The sequence below is a fragment of the Lepisma saccharinum genome, chromosome 3 (assembly GCF_977018435.1).
Source record: "Lepisma saccharinum chromosome 3, izLepSacc3.1, whole genome shotgun sequence".
NCBI classification, from domain to species: domain Eukaryota; kingdom Metazoa; phylum Arthropoda; class Insecta; order Zygentoma; family Lepismatidae; genus Lepisma; species Lepisma saccharinum.
In genome coordinates this window covers 2,384,068-2,401,693 of record NC_139231.1, presented here as the reverse complement: position 1 = coordinate 2,401,693, position 17,626 = coordinate 2,384,068, and the positions used below count along the sequence as shown (strand labels likewise).

General features: G+C 38.0%; 1 protein-coding gene across 5 annotated transcripts in view; it reads right to left on the bottom strand.

The window, feature by feature from the left end:
- Positions 1-17,626, bottom strand: part of LOC145984902 (uncharacterized) — a 147,814-nt gene that overhangs the window by 19,084 nt on the left and 111,104 nt on the right. For all 5 annotated transcript variants that reach the window (XM_083118278.1, XM_083118282.1, XM_083118279.1 and 2 more), the window contains one exon: positions 5,263-5,373. In XM_083118278.1, the coding sequence (XP_082974404.1) occupies positions 5,263-5,373 (111 nt within the window). The remainder of the gene's footprint in view (positions 1-5,262; positions 5,374-17,626) is intronic.

Sequence of the window (17,626 nt, the reverse complement as noted above, 5' to 3'; positions counted from 1 at the left end):
TCCAAATTACCTGACATTATAACACAGTTGAAAGCTCGAAATAATGCATTGCAACATTCACTTTCTCTGATTGATGAAATTTCAGTAACGTTGTCTTCAGAAACTCAGTGTTGCTACAATTGTGTCCGACAAGATCAGTCAGATATTACTGAAAAATCCCGGTTACAAAACACTGTCTCAAATTTATAAAAAGATTTCTGCTGAAGAAACAGACATTGAAGAGGAATTCACCGAATAAGAACTGTGTTGTTTTTCACATGTGCCTGTGATGTCATGCGATGTGGAAAGAACATATAATAAAGATCTAAGAACCAAATATTTTTTTCAGATTTTCCTGTATTTGTTTCTGCTTATTTTGGTGCTTATTCTGTTCATTTTTTGTGCTTATTAACTTGCTTATTTTACTGTTTGATTGTGCTTATAAATCTGGGCTCTAGTCATTAGTAAAAAAAATGCTATTTTAAACAAATTTTTAAGTTGGCTAGTAAATCAACAAAACACAGCCGTTACCAAGAGAGAAGATATGCATATTTGGATAAAGTGTTTCTTACCTGTATTTAAGAATCAAACTTTAGATTCAATAATTTACCACTTTATGATAGAAATAACCTGTATTACGTATATCATGTTCTTCAAACTACTGTAGATACAATTACAGTATTTTGATAATGATATGCCATGGTATCGAAATCTGATTTGGAAGTCATTCTCAGTTATACGTATTATTTTCTCTTCATCTTGACACAGGTATAAATCAGGTTCAACTGTACATTTAAAATATTTAGATTAGATCGTCACTTCAAATGTAAGAACCAAGCTAATTAATACTCAGAATATACTTCATCATTTCCTTCATATCCTGGACAACTGATGCAATGTCAAAAAGTAAACGTTTGTTTTTAAGTTCACTTTATGGTCAGATAGGCTGATCGAGAATGGACCTACAGTTTAAAGTAGGATCTAAACCACTATGCAATGTGCCTCCAACAGGAATCAAACCTGGGGCACCTTGATTATAAGGTGACAGCATCATCACCACATCATAGGGAAAAAAATAAACTGAGGCAAAGACCATGTGTCAATGAACTAAATGAAAAAGGAGCACAAAAATATTACAGTAATTTCTTTGCAGGATTTAAATCTACAAGCCCCAGATTTGCACAACATTATGGCAGATGCTGACCAAGACATGTATATCACATCTCTCCTTCACAGCTACAACAATTTATTCTATGTCCAATATATCCTGCACCCCATCTCTACATCATTCCTCTCTTGAACTTGTGCATTTCGGGAAGTATTTTTAATGTCTATTCGTTTGTGTTCTCTAGTACAATACTAAGATTGCATTTCCACCTACATATTAAAAATGTAGGGATGGAACAGATTAATCGATACTCTATCGGTATCGGCCGATATAGGCATATTGATGTATTGATTTATCGGTACAATTACCGATTATTTTACCTATCTGATATATCTATAAATATTTTAAAATTTAATGCAATATTGTGCCATTATGTTATAATTTTTATGGACATAATTACATAATCTCTATCCTATACAATAATTTAAAGTAAATGTCTAAATGTGCAGTTTCATTTCCATTGCAAAAGTTTGGTTTATCTGGTAAGATGCATTTATTAACTAGGTCAGTGAACCATTTGGAATTTCATATTGAATCAGTAGAATATCGTTTATCGGTATTGGCAAATTTTATATTGGTACTTTATCGGTATTGGCCTAAATTTCACATTGGCTCATCCCCATAAAAAAAGAACAACAATTCCAACTTTGAAAAAGTTTAGAGTTGTAACATTCCAAATATAATATATTCAATTTGGGAATATTACTCGTACCTTGTCGTACGTCTATAGAGTTTATTTTGGAGAAAACAAACTCTCCACCGCAAAAATACGATAGCGCTACAGCATTTGGATGGTGTTACCATCTATCGTAGATAAGCTAAACTATACTCTCCTCCCCCTTCCCCTTTTTTCTTGCACGATACCCGATCGTGAGTAACACAGTTCGCATCCGGTCTTCGAAACAGCCACATACAGTCGACTGGCAGCGGAACAGGATCGCCTTGCCTGCACGCAATTCCTTCGCCCACGTATTGCAATGGTGAGATGGGAATTCAACTTTGGAAGCCACGATTTCTAGACTCGTGAAGAGGCGCACGAATGCAGTTACGTGATCCAGACCATGTACTTGTGATTGTGATAAGGACCATCAGAAGGATTGCATTAAGGTATAGTGGACGTTTGTAGATTTCGATCCTGTTGCCGACTTGCCCTTTTTGAACTGTACAATTACCCCCCTTTCTTGTGATTGTCGAGCGAGCTGTTTGTTCGGAGTTTGTTCTCCAACACATCACCCCCCCCCCCCTTTTTGACTCTTGGATATAAATTAATGTGCCGAGTATATTGGTACAGTGCTTCGGATAGTGAACTTTAATAAATTATGCACGCATTTTTGGAACCGATAATAATAACAAGTCAAAGCACGCCCAACACGAAGCGTCAAGCATTTTTACTCCAATATTTCGTATAAAAGTCCAATCCCAAAGAAAGAGTGATTAGCTGACTATTCTCATGCCTTTTGGAGACTGAATAATCGATTGTGACACAAAAGAAAATAAATTTGTTTTTTTTTTACGCAAGGAATTGCTGTATAGACCTTGTTGAAAGATTGGAAGCAACGGTTTAAATCGCGTTCGTCAAATGACACTGCTCATTTTTGTAATTCTTCCCCTTTTCCCTCTTTAATAAGTCATATCCCCCGAACACCTTAAGCAGTAGCCTCAAAGCCATGCACAATATATATATATAAGTAGTGTACATTTGCATGATTGTACGTAATTGTTAAGGATTCATTGTTATTGAAGAACTCCTCCGTAGATTGTTATCGGCATTGTGTTGCCTTTTGTTAAGTAGTACAGCTACGGGAACGTAGATTTACAATTGGACGTGTTCCCGGTACTTGTTTGTAAAGAATAGTCCCCCTCTTAAAAAGAGAGGTTGAGGGTCATGTAAATAATATTTAACCTTCACGTTGTTATTAAAAAAGTTAAGATAGTCTAAAACTGTTGAAATAAAAGGAGGTTAAAATTGAAGTCCTTTTGTTTTCTTTTATCTTTGCTTGCTTGCTTCTGTCCTGCTAGAGTTAAATCGAGCACATTGAAAGAATACAATATATATATAAATATAGGTTTTTTGAATAAGAGCAAGGATACTGTCCTTGAATGATTAAAGTCGTGCATATCTTTTGACTGCTCTACCCCCCCCTTTTTTCTTCTTTTGAAGATAACAGTTAATAATAAATTATGCATCCCGGTTTAATCAATTAGTATTAAGAGGGTTAATTGTGATTAAGTTTTTTTTTGTGTCGTCATTTATTACAGGAAAATTTCTGTTGACAGCATAAATAAGCAAAGTACTAATTGGAACGGAATCTTCGTGATTTTTGACCGTTCCTCGGATTCCTGCGTTCAGCGGAACAGTACGTTGCCTTTCTGTTGGTGCTTTGCATGTTTGAAACATACTTTCCCAACGAAAAGGTAGCGTCGGAAGGTGTTTGTGACCCTTGTATGGAGCAGGCGCTAACGAGGGTATATTTACCACGCGCTTCCATTAACTTATACATTAACGTACCGGGTTAGTTAGTTGCCTTAACCAGACAAGCGTCACAGAGTATAAAATGGACAATAACTTCTCTCTATTCTACTAACATCATCTTCTGGACATGCAACTGTTCTCGTTACTGTGTTTCTTGTAGATCTGGTTGAGTTACACCAAAATATGCGATAGTATATAAGAGACATTTTATTAAATAAAATTTATTGCACTATTTACATTCAACCACTGCCTTTTCCATTCATATGGGATAAAGGCACCTGTTTCATATTCATATGGAAAACCTTGATTATAATGCCATTACAAAATCCATGGTGCATCAGCAATTTCAGGGCTTTTACATTGCATGATACAAAGTTAGAATATAGTTTCATCTTTTTCTTTCCCCAGCATTCTAAACCTAAGTCCACCACTACTTTTTCCCGTAACAGCTGAATTATCCTAATGATACTAACTTTGCATCGAAGTTTTGGGGCCCTACTAGGGATCAAATGTAGGACTGCTTGCACCAAAAATAAGCTGCATTCAGTTACACAAGACATCAACATGACAACTAATGGCTTAAGGGGAGGAGTGACAGTTTCGCATGAGTTGTGCATATATTTCAATATCGTCGGAATGGGTACTGTTACTAAAAAAAACTTGACTATACAAGAGAGTATGAATTTCTCTCAATGTTGCAAGTGGAAGCTGTTTTTTAAGTTGATTGTTAAGCTAGACACAATGTTTGAAAAATATGATGAATTATTTACATCCCATGTATTCCATATGGGGAAATAACTACAACTTCAAGTTACGGCTAATCGAACGGGAGTTTTGACTTTTCCTATGACCAAGAAATTGTTCAACGTGTCCCTTTTCCATCTATGTACTTTTCTACGGCATAGGATGTTTGATATTCCTGAGAGAACAAATAAAATACTGCTCCCATAAGCATAACACATTTCCCCTTGCCTCCTATGGCCATCCTGGCAGAGTTGCCAAACCTGATGGAAACAGCTAAATTTCACCTTAAATGGAGCTAAAGTTGACTTTCAAGGAGCTAGATTTTCAAAGGCTGGATAAGGTGCTTCCTAGGGTAATTTTAGGTGTCAAACGAGGGAGGGGGCACTGCTATTATCGTTAATTTTAGTGATGACAATTTATTCTTAGTTATCTGTCAGCATCAGCCATCTCAATAATCAACCAATGGTTGCATGAAATCGAAAATAAAGGATTCCCGGATAACAATATTATGTTATCTTCACGTCAGCCACGGCGATATAATAAAAGTAACTGTGGAGGTAAGAGGGGGGCAGGGCGATGCAGCGAATAAAACAATATCACTACAACCTTGCAAAATGTATATTCATGGCAAAAGTTGGTCTATATGGGCCGGAGCCAGTGATGGCATCATAGTGGGGCAGGTGCCTCAGTTCACAGCCAAACGAGTGCACAAAAAAACAGTTCTGGCTCCAAAAGAGCTAAGTTGGAACCTCGCGAAAACCCTTAAATTGGCAGCTTATCTTGCAAGTTTATATGAAGACATTAAATCTCAAGATATAACGATGAAAAAAACACTACATGGTGCAAGCATAGTGAACTGCTGACTGAATTAAATCTGTTACCAAGACTGAATACTCACAGCTGAAGTCTCTTCTTTGATTCTCTCGCTCAGATGAGACATTGGCCTCTCCGGGACTTCACCCTCTCCTGCTGCTTCTTCCAATGGAGCCTCTTCAGGATGTTGGGGCGACTGCAAAGAAGAAAATTACATTTCATGAGTCTTATAAATTCCACACTGGAAAACTAAAATGCTGTGCATACAAAAACAAGAAAAAACCACAATGAGTGAAAAAGAAAGTACAAAATACATCTAGAATACATCCTGAATAAAACAATGGAACAAAATCCATCATTGCCTTGAGGAAGATTATCCAATTATAAGGCTTGGTTCATTGCATTTCAATCATGAATGCAAAGTTTTGAAAACCTGCTAACAAATGTTTGTTATTCCCTTGATTGACTGACTATTTAAAACTATAGCAGGTGCATCAGCCTTGAGGCTATTTGCACCCTTCTCCTAATAGAGGGACATTGGCTCCTTAACAACAACAAAACTGATTAGTCATTGAATAAAATAAACAATTACCTTAACTGTGACAAATATGTAGATATTCTTTCTCAAGAACAAAGTAAAACAAAGGTACAGATGAAAATTACTTCGCTTTCGATAAAAACTGGAGCTCTATGGGTACACTCTGCACACATATGGACAAGACACAAAGCTTTTGAAGATTAATATGGAACAGGGATGTACCTATGATATGTAAGAAGGTAATATATAACACATACTATGTGCCAATAATTAAGTACAGAGCAGGGACTTGGACAACGACAGAGAGAGACAAACGAAAGATGCAGACAGTGGAGATGAAATTTTTAAGGTGTATATTGGGGAAGACTAGAAGGGATAGAATAAGGAATGAGGAGATCCGACAGACAGTGGGGGTGTTGAAGCTTCGGGACAGGATAGATCAGGCACAGATGAGATGACCACACAGGGAATCAAACCTAGGATATCAGCTTACGAAGCTGACGTTTTACTGACATGGACACAAGCCATGGTGCAGAAATCATGCTATTCTCTGGAAGATTGCACATTTACCTGTTCGGTTCCAAACTTTCAATGTCTCTTCTCTCCAATTACATTCATTTGAAAGCCCTACGCTTCATGATATAGTCTCTCTATTGTGCACACATTGCTCACAGACTATAAGTTAATGTTGTGTATGTATATTAATGAAGACGTGCTTTTGTGCAAGGTTAGTTTTTCCAACCCCTAATGATCAACATGCTCTAGCTTCTGTCAACATAGCAGATTCTGATATGTGGCGATACATATTATAAGTCAATGGCACATACATTGTTATATTTTTAAACCAACTATTTGATTAAGAAGAGTGATTTTTCAGGAATATATGAAGACATTCACCCAGCCTGTACTGATTTTGCGACATTTATTATCGTATTTTTGTGTTCAAATTACAAGCTAGAAAAGCAGTTTGCATATGTAAAAAAAAGAAACGAATGTGATCCTGAAGTCATGTCATTCAGGCCGTTACAAAAAGAGAGATAGATATTCTTATTGCTTTGGATTATTTATTTTCTTCTGTCCGCATCTTGAATGTCAATTTGATTTATTTTTTGTTAGTGTCGCTTTTCTTCCACTTTTAGTTAATCGCGACGAAGAAGATAAATGATGATTTGGGAAACACGCTTAGGTCGGAATTCGAACCCGGGCCCTCTTGGTGAACGTCGATGTTGCTGTTACGTTAAGCTAGGGAAAGAGGTAATGGAACCACCATCCACTCCCTTCTGCTTTCAAATGAATATGGGTTTTCGCCCAAGCAAAGGGCTGAAGCAGGATTTTTTAGATTAGTTATGGGATACTGAGTATCTCGAACATTTTTTCCAGATTTTTTCCCGCCATTCACTTGTAAAATTGGACACTGTATTGCATTAATAATTACAATGCAAGGCTTTCCTGTAACAGTTTCTTTTCACTCGGCCAGTCAGAAAATTCTCTGCATCCGGTGATAAACTTTAGTGGTAAACAACACTGCAGAGTGCTGTTTTCACGAACCTTTACTTCGGCTGTACTGCCACACTCGATCGGCTCCGAAGCTGATCTTTAACTCAAACGAGTGTCCCACTTTCTGTGAATAGAAGTGTATAGTAAACATTGTAAAGTGTGTATTTAAGCAGCGCCATTGTTTTGTACAGCCAACGGCAAATTAAATAAGAGAAAAAAGATTTTCCCGACGGAAAATAAGTTGGCAATGCTGCGAACACAGAGGCATTCTTAATAAGGCACTTGAGGAGTGTCGAGCAAACTTTCCTGAAAAGCACAACTCCTGTATCGAAGGTCATGCTACACGTCGATTGGCAACTTTCAGGAGCCTGCTGTCTTGCCTACACAGTTCTCCCCAAACGCCTGTTTCACGATGAATCTTCTGTTAGCATTTTATTTTTCAAATGCACTTCTGATATTGTAGTCATTTTACAATTATTTTTTATTTGATCTTATTTTGCTTTGCGTTTATGTTACTTTTATAATTAATCGCAACTATGAAGATTGACGATAATCAGATTAAATTGATGAAGGGACAGTAAAAAGAAATTACCAGACCAGGACTCGAACCCGGAATCTAAAGCGGATAGGTTGGGGAAGACCGTCAATAACCCCCGGCCATGAACTGGCTTATAGCATTTGTAATTCCTCAGGAGTATTTTTTGTTCTGTTCATGCCTAATACCTGCTTTCGGACAATTAAGTTATAAGTGAAAGTGACATTAATCCACACTTCGTTCGGTGGAGATAAGCCACGTATTGTTTGAGAGGAGGGACACATCTCGTTCATATACCATCTCGTTCAATTGACTCGAATTCACAATGACTAATATATACATGATCTACATTTTTTAAATGCAAAATCTAGGCGACGAAAATGTGCCTCAACACGAAATGAAAAAATGCAATTTTCATTAAATACACTAAAAATGCTGACCAAAGCAGACTTTATTACGAATAACACTACACATATAATCCTCTAACAGGGTTTTCTTTGGAATAAGATTCACGAGGGCTTAATAGGATTAAGTATCATTCACTACAAAGCAATAGCTATAAACATAAGATAAACCTGAAATGAGGTGTTAGTATTCAGCATAAGAGAAGTGTAGCAGTTAAAACGAAATACATATGTAAGGAAGAGGTGTGTAAGTGTAAGTTTCTATGTGAAAATTGACTGAGTGGTAGCACTAAATGCTTTTTCGTCAGGCGTCCCAGGTTCGAATACCAGCCTGGTCACTGGTGTTATTTTTGAATGTTCTATTTATCATATGTTCACTCATCTTCATTGTCGCGATTGCCCAAAAGTGGCAGAAAAGCGACGCTAAATAACAAAAATAAAAATATATGTGAAAATTAAAAGGTGAATTAAGAGCTGATAGTAAGATATATTTCATGAACGATGTTCGATAGAAGTTCTGTTAAGATGTCAAACCTGTAGCAAGCATATAGCGAAGTTGTGTGAAGGATTGAAGATAAGCTTCTATCACATTTAATCTAAGCTCACACGAAGAGCTAGAGCTCTGTGTCAGCTAGAGCAATGCAAAGCACAGAAAGCACTTAATCATTGAGAGAAACAATGAATTTCAAGGCTGCAAATTTCTGCAAATGTCAGAGTTTGAACTGTAAAATAATAATTCTTATGTGATGAATAGTATCATGTTGTAAGCCAGTGGGGATTTGAGATGCTTTGCGTATTGTTGCTTTTCGAAATCATTTTCGTTGTTACCATTTTGATATAGGCAGCATTTTACAATAAGTTCTTAATTAGTTTGGGTTTTTGTTTCAAGTCCATTTTATGCACAGATAGGCTAATCGGAACTGGGTCTACAGTATAAAGTGGGATCCAAGCCTTCATATGGCTCCACTGGGTATGGAACCCAGGGCCCCTTGATTGCAAGGCTTGACGTTATCACTACGTCATCCTGAAGGCCCTCCGTAATGGGTTACATCTGCATCAATTAACATAAATTTATTTTAAACATATTTCGGACACTAAATAGAGTTCATTTTCACCATAGACTGGAAATTAGTTTTTGCGAAAATACGAGGAATACCTATCGCTTTTCTCTTGTTACTATTCATTAGAATTATTTCCTTTCACTCTACGGTCTATCATTGCTATTGATTGACGAAACAACAATGCTTCAAGCTCAGAAGCCGACACCGAAGGTTAGATTCTTGTTATTTCACACCATTGTTCTACCAGTCTCCGTTAATTGCGATGATAAAGATTAAAGATGTGATAGGTGGAGGGAGGATGAAGACCAGGTTCTAAACCCAGTTATTTGACTTTGAAGCGCGTTACGCTAACCAATTCTATACAAAACGTTATTCCTCTCGGTTGAATAGTTTTTGGCTTTTAAAAACGTGAAATGATACATTGTTTACATATTACACAGCCACCATTATATCTGCACTCATGACCTAGAGGTTGCCTCTGATTGGTTATGCTACGAAAAATGCTACTGAAAAAGTATGGGTTCTATGCTTCAGAAATGGCATGAAATATGCCACGGCATCTGAAATGCCATAAGATTTTTCACTTTACACAGTAGCATTTTGGTCATGGCATAAATGTTAAGAAAAATGCTAAGGAAAATGCTTTCATCTAAAGTGGGCTATAGATGAAAATTTTCTGAATGATGTGTCCAGGAGATTAATATGGCACAGTAATTTAAGGCAATGATCATTTTATCAATACGGTGAAAGATAAATACGGGGTGATTCATAAAGGATGGAGTAAAAAGAAAGACCCGTAGTGAGAGTGGTAAAAATGGTAACTGTCCAGTCAGTGAAGAACAAGAACATGAAATGTTACACATTACTGTCTGTGCATGGAAGTTTAAGCAAATCCCTCCAGTGGCACTGTGTGAGCAGAATGGTGACATCAGAGCAGAAGTCATCTTGTGTGTTAGAACTTGCATGAAGAGGATTTGTTGTGACAGGAATCAAACTTTCGAATCCGGTAACTGTGGTCTGCATAGAAACTGCACTGCAAGTTGAGTGAAGCATGTCCACCGACGTTGGAAGAGACAGTTGATAGTATTCAAACTGTGTAAAAATGGAGTCCAAGAAAATCAACAAGGTAGGCTGGTATGGAACTATACATGCCACAATCTACGGAATGCTGTATCTTATGACGACATCTGCCCCAACACCAAAGGCCATGACAAAATGACAATTTCTGCAACGAAATGCAGAATCGATTAGAAAGGACATTCACTGAGACGCTGGTGTTCAGCAACGAGGCAACTTTCCACCTCAGTCATCAAAACATTAGGATTTGGGGCACACACAAAAAAAAAGTCGCTGTTGAGCACTTGGGAACACACCAAGAGTGAATGTGTTTTGTGCAATAAGCAGACGCAAAGTATTCAGTCCCTTCTGTTTTGCTGAAGCTACTACTGTGTCTGGCCACTTCTACCTTGACATAACAGAATGGCTTACGCCTAAGTTTCAGAAAGATCTTTCCAACGGCCATGTCGGAAACAACAATGTGCCAATGCTGCTCTCACCAGCACGAATGCAAGATACAACACACTGCAAATTTTTGTTGAGGATGTATATCATATCTGCCTCTATGCTACAGCATTTGGATAAGCTGAAAGAATGTATCTTCGAAGCAGTAGAGTTGATATACAAGGATATGCTGAGATACATCTGGGCAGAACTGGACCAGGGTGTCCACTCTAGAACCATGATAAAATTCAAGTATAATTCCCGGTTTTCAAGGCGAACATTCCATAAATTCAAGGGCACAAGCAGATGTTTTCTCTATTTCAACCTTAAGTATTACCACTTTTCACTCGCGTATATTAACAATATAAAGTGTCTGTGTGATTACAATGTACCAAAAAATTCTAAGTAAATTAAATTTAACTATATATGTATTCAAAATATTTTATTTAAGATGAGGCGTTTAGATCTGCCATTTCAGATACTCAAGACTCGAAACATATCTACAAGTCTATATGCTAATCTATGAAAAATTTCTAATTGTATAAGAATTTCAAACTCAATTTAGCTAATCAATTTCAAGATTATCTTGCAATAATCTTCCGTCTGTCAGATAGATTGTTCTGCAAAAGACACTAACAAAGTAAACGGATTGAAAGAATTCGGTTTTACTTTCCATGCAGTTTTCTCTTCCTTCCTCGATAAAAATAAAAGCTAAACTGTACATACAAGACGAAGATGGAGGGACAACGTTGAGATGGACCTAAGGGAAATCGGTAGGGATGGAGAAGAGTATATAGAACTTGCTCAAGATAGGGAAAGATGGAAGGCCTGTGTTGCTGCAGCCATGAACCTTCGGGTTTAAGAAGGCTAGGGAGTTAGTTAGTTAGTGAGAAACTTGTCTCAGGTCATTTATAAATATGTTTAAATCCAATGGGATTTGTATCAATAAAAGTTGCAATTTTTCAAGTCTACGGAGAAAAATTCACGCAGAATTCACGCATAATTCACACATAATTCCCAGAATTCAAGGAATTCCCGGTGAGTAGCCACCCTGTGGACTACCATATTGGCACTTACCATGTCACTACCAGTGTCCACATTCAATAATTGTCATGTACAGGAAAACTTTTGATATTTAGTTGGTGTTTTTTAAGTCCACTTTATGCACAGTAAGGCTAATCTGGACTGGACCTACAGTTTAAAGTGGAATCCGAACCACTATGTGCCTCCAATGGGTATCGAACCTAGGACCCCTTGATTACAAGGTGACAATGCTTCCACTGGGCCATCGGGGAGGCCTCGACATTTAGTGTATACTTTTGTACTATCCTTTTTGAATCACCTTGTACACAAAATTAGAGTAAGGTGTACAAATAACTGGCACAAATAAGTGTAAGAAGTGACAGAAAAGTTACTGCAAAGGTGTGTTCTCATCAAGTGTCAAAAGTGAACATTACAAATTGTAATAAATTTACAAAACAACTTCCTGCTCCAGAGTACAAAGCAATCATTTTTAACTGACTAATGTATGAGATGCATCCAGAAAGTACAGATATACATTGTACGTAGGCAGAACAGAAATTTTGTTCCTTACTCTTTCTCCTTGCGTACATTTGGCAGTGCTACACTAAGCTTTGAGTAATGTGTGTTTGAAATGGCATATGGTTTCTCAATGCAAAAGGTAAATGTCCAATGAAAATTCAGACAAATTGTTGTTGTTTATGCATGTTGAAACCGTAAGATCAGAACAGACATATTCCCAGGAGCAAGGGGGAGGGGGGTTATACTTTTCCCTCATTGGCTTTCACAGCAATAAGGACAGATACATAAAAAGAACAGTAGAGCTGAACATGATCACTTAAAGAAGGGGAGGGGTGGGGCATAATTCTCCCTTTATGAATTTCACGAGCACCACTGGTTCAGGAACTAATAAACTCAGTTATAGAAGGGATAAGATGAATTAACTGCCTACCAGAGCCACAGTGGTAGGGCATCTGCCTGCCACATGGAAGACCCGGGTTCAGTTTCCAGGGTGGGTGATCTAATTTTTCCAGCCTTGTCCCTGCATAAAGTGGCACTGGGGCTCTGGTAGGCAGTTAATTCATCTTATCCCTTCTATAACTGAGTTTATGGGTACTTGGGTACTTGGCAGCAATCCTGGGGGGTTAAGGCAGCCAGTTTCGTGCTGATCACATCACCTCTAAAATGGCCAACATCGAGAATGTGTGTGGCCCTACCTCCACATCCCCAGAATATGCCTTCATGGCACGGTGCTACTACTAATAACTACTCAAAGGGTGACCCCAACATTCTTACAGTAGCTTATTCAATCTCATGTATTCACCCTACCTATTGCTATTTACAGGGTTTGTCCAGAAAGTAATGAGACTGGGTCCAGGAAATAAAATTTATCGATCCAATTGGTACAACTTGTTAAAAGTGTTCAAAGTACTCTCCTTGGCTATCGACACACCACTGCCAGCACGATTTCCATGCTGCGTACGCCTCCTGGAAGTCAGCTTCCGACAACACCCTCAGAACACCCGTCGTTGCTGCTTGGATGGCCAAAACAAACTTGGGGAATAGAAAAAAGTCCGCTGGGCTCATGTCGGGACTGTACGTTGGATGTGGCAACACCGATTCTAGCCAGTAGTGACGCCACAACGAACGTGGTGTGACTCGGCATGTCATCGTGATGGAGCTTCCAGCATTTGGCGATCTCCAGTCGGACCCGATTGACTCTGTCTCGCAGGCGATTGAGGACTTCCACGTAGTAAGCGGCGTTGACAGTCTTCCCTTGAGGCACAAATTCTTTGTGTACCACCCCTTTCTTGTCAAAGAAGACAATGAGCATTGTCTTGATCCTGGACTTGGGACATCCTTGCCTTTTTGGGGCACGGGGACTCCTTGGTGTGCCACTCCAAACTTTGGCACTGCTTGAAATCTCCATGCCAATGGAAAACCTGCTCTCTTGACAGGGCTTCGTCCTGATAGGCCTCCTTAATCATGGTGAACGTCTCTGCAGCAGTTTTTCCAAGCTTGAAGCAAAATTTAATGGCGCATCGTTGCTCAAGTGAACGCTGCATTTTGAGCTTCCAAAAAAATCTCAATGTCGTTTTTAAACAAGGTTCGCGTGATAAGCGACCCTTACTCTACCAGAGCTCGGAAGCAACTGATCCGGGTAGTGTTGGTTAGCTAATACACCCCCACCAATCCCGCTGTTGACGACTGGAGCACCGTGCGGTGGTCAGTCTCATTACTTTCCGGACAAACCCTGTATTTTAGAGAATCAAAATAACCAATGTCGGTAAGAGAAAACCATCCCTGCCACCTAGTAGATCAGGGCCCATGACCTTCTGCAAATCTTATTGGTAAATCTTCCACATGTGCAATGAAAGCTAAATTCTGTTCAAATCATATACGAACTCACTCCAGTATGCAGCTTAAGAAATCAAATCACTGCCCATACGTTTTCAACACAACACAACCTGATACCAGTAATAAGACTGTTGAACCATAAACTTTACCAAGTATTATATCCATCCAAGAGTATTTTTTAGTAATATGTACCAAATCAACATCAATAACACAAAATGTGGTAGTAACTCAACTCTAGTAACATCGAAATAAATATTGAATGTTGGACTGTGTAAATTCTGCACCTACAGCTTATGTTGCACATAAAATTGTGTAAAAGTTCACAGAACAGTGCACAAAAGCACAAAAATCTTCATATAAGAAGAAGTTTTAAAGTTATTTATCCACACAACAAAATCCGATTTCAGAAAAATCTACACAGACAACTTCTTGTAAAATGTAGGGCTGAACTGATAACAATCGTTCTATATCAGGAACAAGAGTACACCTGCTTTAGTATTCTGATTATCTTGTAAGTAAACTAACAAATAATCTAAATGCCAAATCACACAGAACTTGTTTTACAGTAGGAATGCCCTAGTAGGCACTCGACTAGATGCTTGGCTGGAAATGATCAGAACTGTCAGGCTGGCTGCTTGACTGGTTTTGACGACTAGACCATGCTCCCATTGCAACTGGCTTTCCCTGCTAGATTCTGTGGAACAGCTTATCAGAGCGAAGTTTGGTCATGTGCAGATAACCTGCGAGTTTGGCAAAGGAAAGTTTTTTTTGTTTGTAGTTTCCGAGTGTTGATGTGCATTACATGACAATCGACAATGATTAGCCGATAATGAAAATCCTTATTATTACCAGTGTATTAATGTTTGACATATTTAGTTGAAGAAAATATTTTTTTAGGAATGAATCCTGCGAATCTCTAGAAATGAATATACATTCCCGATTTCATTAAAAAGCTTGTTGAGTACACCTGGATTAACATATTATCTTTCGAGCTTATTTCTACTTTTCTATTAATTCTATTTTTAAATTACAGTAGTGACTATTCTTCTACAACATTTATCAAATCACTTGTCCATCTTTTTAGCTTGTCTGCTCTGCACAATGACTTGTGGGAGCAAATGTATACCGTCAAGTACGGTAACAAGTATCGTGTGAGGTGAAAACTAGCAGGTGAGCCCGTACCACACAACCAGTCCAAGTCCAACTGGATAATCCAGCAGGAAATATAGCCTCGTGCTATTCAGGCTTAAATGAAAACTCCAGTAAAGTGATCTGGCACACTTGTTGTAAATAGACTCATATTTGAGGCGTGTCCGACTTACTCATGTTATGTATTTTAAAAGTACAATATAAAAATATATATACTATGAAATACTTATGTTTCGTGAGTATCTGTTTTGCGAAAAAACGTTTCGGGATCCTACTGTTCCCTTCTTCAGGATTTCATCTAGGTCATATGATCACTACATAGCCGCGTCAATGAAGGCAAGGATTGAGGTGGCAGGTAAAACAGGTTATGACGGGAATGTCGATGAATTGTGGATTAGAATGTTTAAGAGATGGGATATAAGTAAGGAAAAGTTGGTTTCCAAGTCACTCCGGCCGTGATAGACGAGGCTCTCGAAGTTAAAGATTTCGAAATAGATATGAGGTAGTATGATTGACACAAGGGGGTGGGGGGAGTGGGAGATGGCAAGAGCCATGCAACTTCTGGCATTCCACAAGAAGCCATATCAGTTCGATGCATACTTCGTTACAGAGAGCATGGCAGTGTGAAGGGGTTTTTAACGTGTTGTGTGTGTAAAGGTTTTTTACAGACTTTTTTTAAATTTGGAGTTTTTAAAGTTAGGATTAGAACATGAAGGTTTTTTATGTGTATGGGGTCAGTTGATACTGAGTGAACTTTTCATCCTTTTTAACCTGTTTTACCTGCCACCTCAATCCTTGCCTTAATTGACGTGGCTATGTAGTGATCATACTGGCCTAGACGAAAACCTGAAGAAGGGAACGGTAGGATCCCAAAACGTTGTTTTTTCGCAAAACAGATGCTCACGAAACATAAGTATTTCATAGTATATATATTTTTATATTGTACTTTTAATATTGTTGTAAACTGGTAAGGGGGCTCCTGCATATAAAAATAGTTAGGTCTCCTGCCTTCGGCTCAAACTGTCTCAGATCTGATTCTCAGTGTGAGCATGAAATTTGACTCAGAATCTTGAGGATAACTGGGGAGCTACAGCAGCGATGGGATTCAACGTGCAGACACCTCACCCACTGGGCAAGCCTTAGACCTTAAAGGGCCGTTGTGGCATGGAGTTTAGTTTTAGTTGCAGACTGCCTTGGATAACCGATATCAGATCAGCCCTACACGTGTGTTCAGGTTTGCAACACAGATATGCAAATAAAAAGACTTCACAAAGTGTAACCACAAGAGCATTTGAAAAGTATTTCCTGCACATAAAGTGTAAACATTCATAGTGGCTGATATTTTGTAGCCGTTTCACCCACCAAAAATGTTTCTAAACAACAAGTACTCATTATTTCCAGCTTGAAGAAAGCTCTGTGCTCAAAGAAGCTCACACAAAATACTCACTGCAAAAAAAAAAACTGTTCAAAAATCAAGTAAGTGTCCATACAATGCCAAAAAACCACAAACTCTGCTTTGCACCAAAAACACAAACAAGTAGTTCCACTCACACGGACTATGTACGTCTTATAACTCTTAAAAGTAACATGTGAAGTTATATAGTAACCCAAAGAGCCTCTTTTTTTTCGTGATCTTGTTGTTATGATTCGTCTGGTTACCTGCAAGTTAAACAACAAAAAACAAACACTCGAATTTATAATTTTCTTTACTTTTGATTATGCCAGCTTCAGTAATATTTAGAGCCAATGGTACAGAGCTGATGTTCACGAATTAGTTCCATCAAATAAGGATAAAATAAGGGTATGGGAAATCCTAATCCTGAGTGTTACTGAATAAAACCATAATTTACACGAATTAGTTTAAGACTGCATTATCATCAATACAACACATATTTTTAACTTTTCTTCAGACTAATTTAAATAAGTAAGTTTTTTTCAAAAGAATATTTCCACATTTGCTTTAAATTGCATATTAATGTTCTAGATTAACCATGACAATAAGGATGAAATAAAATTAAGATGCAAATGACAATCATATATGCCTTACTCTAACTAACTAACTCTCTAGCCTTCTTAAACCCAAAGGTTCATGTCTGCAGCAACACAGGCTTTCCATCTGTCCCTATCCTGAGCAATATCTATATACTCTTTTCCATCGCTACCAATTTCCTTTAGGTCCATCTCAACATTATCCCTCCATCTTCGTCTCCCTACTGGTCTCTTACCATCAGGTTTCCCAACAAGAATCCTGTAAACTCTTCTTTCCTCTCCCATTCGTGCCACATGACCTGCCCACCTAAGTCTTCTTGATTTAATCATTCTAATAATATATGGACATGAATATATGCCTTATTCAGGATTTAAAATTACAATCTCTGGTTTCATGG